General features: G+C 43.3%; 3 protein-coding genes across 3 annotated transcripts; 1 reads left to right on the forward strand and 2 right to left on the reverse strand.

Annotated features, from left to right (window-relative positions):
* Positions 1-378: 378 nt before the first annotated feature.
* Positions 379-4374, reverse strand: AK88_02218 (uncharacterized protein; the record flags this gene model as incomplete). Its single annotated transcript, XM_012479852.1, has 1 exon — positions 379-4374. One exon carries the CDS (start codon positions 4372-4374, stop codon positions 379-381), a length of 3996 nt encoding a protein of 1331 aa, XP_012335275.1.
* An 832-nt stretch (positions 4375-5206) lies between these two features.
* On the forward strand, positions 5207-7357 carry AK88_02219 (uncharacterized protein; the record flags this gene model as incomplete). Its single annotated transcript, XM_012479853.1, has 1 exon — positions 5207-7357. The coding sequence occupies one exon, from the start codon at positions 5207-5209 to the stop codon at positions 7355-7357; it is 2151 nt and encodes a 716-aa protein (XP_012335276.1).
* A 370-nt stretch (positions 7358-7727) lies between these two features.
* On the reverse strand, positions 7728-9993 carry AK88_02220 (uncharacterized protein; the record flags this gene model as incomplete). Its single annotated transcript, XM_012479854.1, has 3 exons — positions 7728-7915; positions 8050-8542; positions 8680-9993. 3 exons carry the CDS (start codon positions 9991-9993, stop codon positions 7728-7730), a joined length of 1995 nt encoding a protein of 664 aa, XP_012335277.1.
* Positions 9994-10365: the final 372 nt, after the last annotated feature.

The following is a 10365-nucleotide window of genomic DNA, read 5'->3' on the forward strand; positions in this document are numbered from 1 at the left end:
AAGTGACACATATTCATCGTGTGTGCCACATAAACGAATTGAAATGATCTGGGCTCGCTTCCCCAACCCTTCGAGGGAGCGGCTCCAAACAAGTGTTCATCATTAAATATTAAAAACTTGCATACATGGGGGATTCTCTTTCATGAATATTTATACTAACAACGTGCATGCAGAGATAACCGTGTGCATGTGGCCACGTCTGGTACAAAAATTAAACGATAAAAAAAGGGGGATAGCTATACAGGTATACATAAATAAATGAGCACACTGAGACACCGTCGCAAAGATGGATCGTTCCATCAACCGATTGGCCCCCCTCGTGGGTTATGTGGGGGAAAAAAAAAAAAAAAAAAAAATTCATCCCATTCTTCCATACCCTCACTGTATATACTTGTCCACGTCAAACTTAACCGACCTCGCGTCCCCCACGATAACGTTTAGTAGCACTGGGAAGGAGTTAAAACTGTCGCTCATGACATGCTTGATCTGCTGGACAAAATCTTCCCGATTATCCACATAGCACCCATACCCTCCGTGGGCAGTCACATAATTTTCATACTTGCTAAAATGGTAAAGAGCGGAAGGATTGTGAAGAAAAAAATGGGCATCCTTGTTCACCTCGTCAAAATATGGTCCCTCCGTTTGGAAGTCCCTATCGCCGTATATGCCGTTGTTGTTTAAAATAATGAGAACAATTTTTAACTTGAAGCGGCATATGGTTTCCACTTCGTTGGAGGTAAATCCAAAAGAGGAATCTCCTAAAATTGCAAAAACGATATTTTCCGGATCATTCAGAGCGGCACAAATAGCTGCGTTCATTGATACACCCATCATGCCATTAATCTGTGGTAAGACAAAATTGTATGGCCCCAGCTGGGGCAAATATAATATTCCCAAGTGTAGCGTGATGGACCCTTCATTCGTGATCACGACTCTTTTTTTTATTTCCTGGTTGAGGAACTTGTGCTTTCTCTTCGCCCCTGTTGTGTTCACCCTCATTTTGCTCTTATTGGGAAGGGCGTATCCAGTCGTGTCCTCCCTTTGGTCTCCCTCCTCCGAGCTGCTGTCACTGATATCGCAGTCACTTTGCGGTGCGCCCTGGTCCACTTGGCCATCCCCATGAGGGAGGACCTCTTCGTGAAACACCCCGCGCAGCTGTTCCCTGTCAACGTACTTAAAATAATCGATAAAGTACCTTTTGTATGTCGCTGGAATTTTATTTTGAGTAAAGAAATAATCGAGCAGCAAGTGTCTAAGGATAAGCATGACCTGCTCCATGGTAAAACATTCAGAAACGAAATGCTTCGTCGCCACTTGACAGCAAAGTTTATGTATGCTCTTCTGTTTAGCTTCTTGGATAGCAGCCACCCAGCTCATTCGTGCGTCCACATCAATGGAGAGGGCCGCCCATCCTCCCTTGAGGGAGAAATACAACTGCTTCACAACTCTGTACAAGTCGGAGAAGAAGAAGTGCTCGCAGTGAGAGTCCACTTGAGGGTCAAATACATCATTCGTTAAGTCCACACAAAGCATATTCTCCTTTTTGCATTTTGTGAATTTTCCAAAGTTGAAATAAAAATTGTAGACAGTTCCAAAGGCAAAGCAAAAGTCCAAATTTTCGAAGAGGAATGATTTACACTGATTAGCATTATATATATAATTTTCTTTAATAAAACACTTGGCCATGGTGTTCGTATATATGGGTATTTTCATCAAGTGAGACAATTTCAAGACGTACTTAACGCCATGGTTGCAGTTGGTACCTAGGAAGATCGCTCCTCTTCTATTACTTTGGTAAATTCTACAAAATAGCTGCAACAATTTATTGAACCTTTGGTCATCCTCCGTGGAGAGAGTAATTTGTCCGTTTAACACGTTCATTGGTTGGTGGTACTTGCGTGCGTAGCAGTCACTTAGATCCAATAAGTGTAACGCCTTGTCAAGGGTCACTTCCTTCCCGAGTAGGTCATAACTCAAATTTAAGTAAACCGGAGACTTCATCCTTACACATGTTTCAACACAATTGTACAGCTGCTCAGGAAAGGCATCTGGCGAATCTACATGGAACACCCCTGCACACATCTCCTTGGCCTTTGCTAAAAATTGCTGCTGTGGAAAGAACTGGAAATTGTGGTGCTTTTCAAACTCAGTCAAATATTTAGAAGTAAAATTTTCAAAGCATATTAGGACAAGTGGGAAATGGTTCACCTTGGCGTTGTATAATCCTGGTAGGGCATTTACAAATGCGGGTCCTGAACATGTTAAAATAATTCCCACCTTTTTCTTTGCCTTGTCTTGGTCAAAATAATTTACATAGCTACAACTGAGGCATGCATTTATTTCGTTCCTAAAACTTATGTAGTAAATATCGTTGCGCAAAAAACTGTAAATAATTTTGTTCAATGGAATTCCATACAACCCGTAAATGTAATCATCCAGGTGGGCCTTCTTCAAACATAAGGCTAACACATCGAATAGGTTCAGGGAAGTTTTTTTCAAATGGTCCACCCCTTCTGCCATTTTTCTTCTCGATACCTTGCCGGTGTCAGTTTTTAAGAAATGATTCACAAAGTATATCTTCTTTGGCACTTTGAAATCCGCCAGTCGTTTCTTCATGTGCTCCGTCAGTTCCTCCCGCAGGTGATGGTACTTAAGGTTCAGGCTCAGCGATACGTGCACGTTGAATTCGTTTTCAGGGGGTGGTTTGCCATGCTGGGGGGTGGTAAACGATTGAGTAAGCGAAGTGGCCCCAGACGTGAAACTTCCCGGCTGCGCCTTCTGGAGGAAGGGGGCTTCCCCACAAGGCAACTGCTTCTCGTCCAAAATGACGGCCGCGTGGATGGCCTCCCCATACACCTCATCGTTACAACCCAAAGCTAAGCAGTCGGAAACCCGAGGGTCATCCCTGACCACATCATCAATTTCATTTGGAATGATCTTTTCGCCCCCCCTGTTGATTATGTCCTTAATTCGGCCAGCAATGAAGAGGTAGTTCTCTTCATCTACGTAACCAACATCTCCAGTTTTAAAAAAAGGGACAGATTCACCAATGACAAAGAACTTGTTCCCCTCCATATACTCTGCCTTTTCCTTCAAAGTATTTACATGAACACATATATTTTCATTGTCCTTCATTTCTTTATACCCAAACATAACATTTTTACCGTTAATGCAAATTTCTCCCAGTTCATTTTTTCCACAAACTTTCTCCTTTTCGTGGTTGTATATAACCACCCCTACATTTGGAATACCTACACTTTTGTACTTCTTAGCAATTTTTACGTTTTCCCCATCAGTGTGAATAAGTTTATTTGTGCTCACTTGGTGACATGCCTCTGTCATACCATAGGCCTGAAAAATGTTAGTCTCGAATTTGAGTTCTGCTTCCCGTTCCATATGCTCATCCAGTTGAGAACTGGACGTCCTAATAAACCTCAATTTGTGTTTTACCTTTGCACCATCTACGAAATAATCGCTGTCATATCTTAGAAGCAATATTTTCACAATGGTTGGTACTGCTGAGAAGTAAGTGATGTTATGACGCACGACGTCCTTCCAAAATTCAGAAGCACTAAAGGAGTGGCCTATTTGAAAAAGAACATTCCCCTTAACATACAACATTGGCATTAGCACTCCGATTAAGCCATGTACATGATACAGGGGCATCACTATGACTGTGTTGTCTTCTTTGTTCAATCCGTATGAAGTGGTAATATTCCTAATGGTCGTTTTAATATTTTCATTCGTAAGTTGAACTATCTTCACCTTACTGGTTGTTCCGGACGTGTGCAGATGCAAACAGACATCGTTTCCTTTTTTGTTCAACCCATTGTCCTCCTTTAGCTTTCTGTTCATACCAGCTTGGTGGCTACTACAACCACAGGGTCTGCTTAACGAGTACGTAAAAAACGGTGCTTCTTTATTCTTTCTAATTCGTATAACCCCAATGTTATACTCCGTGCCTAACTGCTCAATCGACTTGCACACATTTTTGTAATACCCATGTTTTTTTTTTATCGCAGAATAATTGTCGTCACCCTCATCATAATCGTGTATAATTATATACTTGCAGTTGTTTACTAAATACTTTACATACTCTTCCTTCTTCAAATTTGTATTCAATGGAAGGCATATGTTTTGGTTGTAGTTTATGCCCAGGAAGGTTACCACGTACTCGATGCTATTGAATAGGATGATGGAAATTTCCTCCCCTGGCTGCACGTTGATGCTTTTTAGAAAGCTGCACAGATTTTCTACTTCCTCGTACAGCTCTGCGTATGAGAACCGCTGCTTTTCAGTGTTCAGGTCTGTGATGTACCTGTCGCGCACGCCTTCCAGCTGTAGAAAGCTGCGCAGCGTGGGTTCCTCCGCCATCCTGTTGGCTGAGGCGGAAGAGTAACAAAAAGGGGAATGCGGTCAGATGCGAAAAGCACGCATTCCTTTCGGGGGACACCGCTGCCAACTCAGCGTGTTTCTGCTGTTACTACTCCACTTGGCGTATAGTATTATTTCCACTCATAGGGGGGCATCATGCCATTGTTTGTCTCCGCTCCAAGTCGGTGGACCTTCTCGGAAGGGCAACGCGTTGTTGTTCGTTGCGTTGGGGATGTAAGCATGGGCAGACTAGGATGCATGCACAGGTTTGCTTCCACCAAGTTGGGCGTACTCCAAAAGGTACATTGGTCAAGCTGTACAACGGTTAAGCGGTACCATGGTTAATCAGCACAACGGTAAAAATATGCTTTCACGAAATTCCGCATAAGCTCCGCTGCAGGATCGCCCCTATATCCGTGTCGACACTAAACGGTAGGTTCAATACTCAACAGCGCATATTAAATTGGCCCTTTTCGCGCATCTGGGTCACCCTACCATCCCTTTTTTTTTCAGCAAAAAAAATTAACCACTAAAATAACTCTCCTCTGCTAATGATGTGACAACACGTCTCCCCTTTCATTTTTTTTTTTTTTTTTTTTTTTTTTTTTTTTTTTTTGCGACACCGTGAGAGGCCACTTTCCCGTTTCGCCATTCTGCTATGTCAGCTGAAGTTCAGGGGTAACTATTCCTCGGAGAGTGTTTCCCCCCTGGTTGTACCCCCATTTTTGAGTTCAGCTGTGTTACGTTGCCAAGTCGGACATAACTTCACAACGTTACGGGGCCAGAATTACATCGCTATTGCTTCCTATCAAGACACACACACAAGTCCAAAATGAAACGGCGCGCCTTCCTAAGGGCGGTTCATCGCATGCAGAGGCGGTTTTTCTTCAACAGCGTCCCCAAGGAGCAGCTCAACAAAATTGTGAGCGATTATTTTTACGTGGAGCAAAAAATACATAAGGTGATTGACCATCCGGGGGCAAAAGCCCTCCAGCAGGGGGAGGAGGCAGTTGGGAAAGTGGCTCCACTGAAGAGTAAGGAGAACAAACCAAAGGAAATGGAACATGTGGACAGGATGAAGGCGGGGCAAATACAAGCAGAGCAATTAATGATGCCAATTAATGACGACCTTTGCAAATACATAAATAGCGGCAAATGTTTTGTCCACCTGTGCGCCTTCTACATTTATAACGATGAAAAAAAAAAATTTCTCCAGTTAATAAAAAATGCTATAAACTACTCGTTTGGCTACGAGGATCTCTTCATCCTTTTTTACTTCATGTGCAGAATCAATTACAAAGATAGTTACGTCCTTCGAAAAATCTTAAGCGTCCTTGAAGTATATTATTTTAAAATTGATAATCAGTTTTCCTATGACTTGTCACAGGTACTATTCGCACCGCATACCAATTTACACTCCGCCATAAATCACCTTCCTCTGATTTATAAAGTTAGGTTAGTTAATATGGACAGGGGTTGTCGCACTGGAGGTGATTCCCCCCAAGGAGAGGTTTCCATGGCGGATAATACAAAACGAAGTGATACCACCCAACATGGTGATAAAGAGCAAACACACTCCTCGGGTGAGGAACACCCACAGGGGGAGCCCCTCATGGTGCAACATATAAATGATACAGAGGCAGAAAACGTCCTCGAAAATTTACAAAGTGTAGACATGGAGCAATACGAAAAGGAGATCTCCAAGGATAGTGTGAAGTTTATTAACCTAAACGTGAAGAGGGAAAAGAGGAAAATAAAAGTCCGAGAGGGGAAGCATCAGGGGCTTAAGTTAAAAGGCACACTGTTAACTCAGATAAAACACGAGGTGGGAAAATGCGTCGACGCGGTCAGCGCGGTTGAAGCAAACGAGCAAGCAGAAGCATTCGTCGCACGGGGAGCGGAGGACGAGCGAAAAATGTTCCAAATGAAAGAAGTACTAACCATTTTTATTCACGACAAAGAACTGGCGCGCAAAAATTTGTATGTGCAGGACTTGATTGACGATGTCGTGAAGTACTTCATCGCCCAAGAGAGGACCCCTCTTCTATGCAAGAACATGCTAACTCTGCTCGCTTTCATGGACGCGCAGAACTACTACACGGATAAAAAGTTAAACCGGGCAGTAGAGCGCGCCCTGGGGGAGTACATTGCAAGTATGAACGAGTGGTCTGAGCAGCGCATATACGACTTTATAAATGGGGTGACGAAGGAAGAAGGACCAGGCAGCGGCGTCTTCCATAGTGGTGTGCATCGTCTCCACGACGCGCTTGCCTTCTTATACGACCAGCAGTACACGTACAACTTTGTCCTATACGAGGAAGACGCACCATATGGAAATAAGTTCCACCACGCAACAAAAAAATTGCTGAAAAATTTTTTCTTCCTCCTGAGTTATATGCTAAGAATGCCATTTTTGAAGTTCCATATTTTGAAGTCCTATTTAAATTCATTTAATTTCTTTTTAGATATATTTGTGAAAAACGAAAACGTGTGTAGCTCCCTCGACATGTCAGAGATTTCTTTCATTTGCGAAAGTTTCGTACGACGCAAAATTGTGGACTTAAGCATAACAGAAAAACTGCTACATCTCGTACGCCAAGCGGTTGGCAAGTGTGTGAAATTCCACCGCGCTGGACAAAATGACCCAAACACGATGGATGATGCTGATGTAGGAGAGATAGCTACCTGCCCCATTTACCTCAATGATATTCTGACCATACTGCACTTCCTCCACTTTTACAACCTCAATACGGAACAGCTGCACTCACAACTTCTTGTGATTTGCCTAGGCAATGTTCTCTACCTAAACGACACGCAAAAATTAATACTCTTTAATTGCATAGAGTCCCTGCGAAGGAAGACTCCCAATCAGACCCGCACACATTTACTGAATTATTTTATGTATGAAAAAAATTTGGAAATATTTTTGGCTCGAAATAAAAATGTCCAGAGGGAGTCATTAGGACTGCTGTTCGTTAATTAGCGCATTGAAGAAGAGAGAGGAAAGGAGAGAGAGAGAGAGAGAGAGAGAGAGAGAGGGGGGGGGAAAGACGAGTGGCCAAATGGCACATAACATCACCGTGCAAGGGGAGACAAATAAGGGAAATTAAAAAGGCGAGGCAAGGTGGTGCGGAAGAAGTGACGGAAAAAAAAAAAAAAAAAAAAAAAAAAAAAAAAATGGGACGAAGCAGATCTTGCAAAGTCTGCCCAACCTGGTGCCGCACACCACACCGGTGGATGCATAACTATATACATGGGGGAATGCAGCGAAAGGGGAAAATAAAAAAAAAAAAAAAAAAAAAAAAAAAAAAAAAATGGGACGAAGACACAATGTGTTACACTTCCTCCCCAACTCAAACGTCGTGATTGCCACCACGAATCAAGTAAAAAACGATAGAGTCCCCCACACGCAGATAAAAATTATGATAAATGTAGTCATGCTGCAACCCCTCTCGCTTCAGAAATGTAAACACGGGGTCTGGCTTGCTTTTAATTATGAAGTGGTTTCCCCAGAGGGCGTAGCTCCGGCGGCCGAGTTTTCCTGCGGAGGGGAGAATTGATAAAATGGTGAGGATATGCGGCAAGGACAAGCGGTGACATAGTTAAGCAGTTGTGGGGATAAACGGCGGTGACGATAAGCAATGGCGCTGCTGCGAAGGGACTCTCCGCTAGTACCAGGCTGGACCGCCCTATAGGTCGACTTCATAACGGTCACGTCGATCCCGGAGTAAATAGTCTTCACGTGCTTCAAATATGGAAGAAAACATTCAGACGAAACCAAGTTATCCTCCTTGATCAGCGTTTTGTATTCCTCTCTGTCGTACCATAGCTGGTCATCCAAGCCGTTAGTGTACGTGACGTGTCTGCTCAATTTATTCTCCATAAAAATAATTGAATGCAAATTAACAGTGCCGATTATGTTAAATAAATTTATTGGTATACATATGTAGTCATTGGCACAGACGTCATTACTTATGATGTGCGAGACGTTAATGTCATCTCCATTGTTATACGAAATGTCTTTGTGTATTTCAATTTTTCTCGGTATGTTTTTTTTAAGTACGTTGAAATTGTAGTACACGTGATAGCTGCTTTGCTTTTTGGCGTCGAACTGGTACTTGTACTTGTAACCGAATCGGTTGTTGTACCCGACAGCGCGCTTTTCAATCTGCAGGGGGGGGGGGGGGGGGGGGAAAGCAGTGTTGTGGAGAGGCTTCTTTAGGGAGAGACTGCTTTACGGAGCGAATTCCTTTATGGGGAGGAAGCATGGTAACGCGGCGAGTTACCCATCGACACCCCACTCACCTTCGCGAGTAGGATGCAGTCCAGACGGAAAGACGGATTCTCCGTGTACAGCACCTCGTATTTGTAGAAGCAATCGAAGGGAGTGAAGTACCCCTCGTAGGCTCTCTTAAATTTTAAAAATATGTGCAGGCATATATAATCTAAGAAGTCGCTCACGAGGACGTAGATCATGGAGCACGTTTTTTGCAACTCCAACAAATCCCTGCAGTTCATGAATGATAAAATGTTCCGCAAGATGTTTTTCCCTTTGAGTAAATTTAGGAACCTGGTGCTATTGCCCGCCGTATGACTTGGCTTCTTCGAGTAGTTAAGACATCTCTGCGTGTCTCCCTGTTTGCACATATGAATATTCATTCCCCTTGACTTGACTGGCTTTTTCCCCTGGGTGTGGGGCACATCCGTGAGTAGATGCAGAGAAAGCGAATTGAAGGAGGACTCATCGCGGTTCTCACTGCAACCCGTTGGGGCACTCTCCGACACGCTGTGCGCAGCGCTCCTCATCCCACTGTACGATTCGAAGGTGTGCCCGACGGAGATATCCCCAACCGTGCTGTCCTTTGTGTCGTCAACCATGTGTACACTTTCACCCTTTCGTGTAGCAACTGTGCTGTTTCTTTCTAAACTACTTTCTTTTCTTCGTAACGTGGCTCCCTTTCTTCGGTTACCCCGTTTCAACTTCGAATCCTCCCCGTCATTTCGTTCTTCAGAAATGTTGCCTCGTTCCTTTATTTTATTTTTTTTTTTCACGTGGGTGCTACTCCTCACCTGCGAATACATGCTGGATCTTTCGTCCACGGTGAAGAAGACGCCGTAGTCCAGCTCAAAGTGTCTCTTCTCATTTGGGGAATCACTTCGTCCATCACTCTGGTGATCGCTTCGTTGTTCAGTAGCACTCTCCCCATTGCTATCCCCATGATCACCATACCCATGGTGCTGCTTTTTTTTTAACGTTGTGGGTTTCCCCTCTTCGTGTCTTCCTGCGTCCGTACATTTTCTACTCACGTGTGTTCCTCCCCCATGTGTGTGCGTTTCCCGTTTTCTGAAATTTATTTTAACGTACGTGCCATCTCCCCCCTGGTTGCTCTTCTCCGCAATGCCTCCATTTTCACTCACCCCACCACAATCACTTTCTTCTTCTGCCTTGTAGGCTTCAAAAATTTCAGAGTTGACATTGCTAAGTTCTTTTTCTTTGAGTAGAGAAATGTAAATATTCCTTCCAACATCAAGGTTGTGTTTTTTTTTAATTTTATTTTTTATATTTTTGTACATAATAATTTGTCTTTGTTTATTTTCTGAAATTTTATTTCCCATCATGCTTGGCTATAAGGGAGGGGTTACAAGGTTTGTTTGTGTGTGCAGTGAATGGGGGGGGAGTTATTATCACCACTTGGCACATGGAGGAAGCCTGAACTGGTTTTGCTAGACGCAGAAATGAACAGTGGCAAATGCATCACTCTGAAGGAGGCATATAAAAATCTGCCTGTCCGCGGATGTTCTGAGCGCAGTGATGATTGCTTGGAGGTTTTTCCTCACGCTCGTTCGACGCGTGTATTTTCCCTTTTATTGGCCTCTCTGCGCGTTTGTTTTCATCTCAAGATGGTTTGGTTTCCATTTTGATGTTTCCATCTCTCTTCATTTTAACGTTTTTTTTTTTTTTTTTTTTATCCATCTATTTTACTGTTTTTT

The sequence above is a fragment of the Plasmodium fragile genome (genome assembly GCF_000956335.1).
Source record: "Plasmodium fragile strain nilgiri unplaced genomic scaffold supercont1.21, whole genome shotgun sequence".
In the NCBI taxonomy this organism is placed as follows: domain Eukaryota; phylum Apicomplexa; class Aconoidasida; order Haemosporida; family Plasmodiidae; genus Plasmodium; species Plasmodium fragile.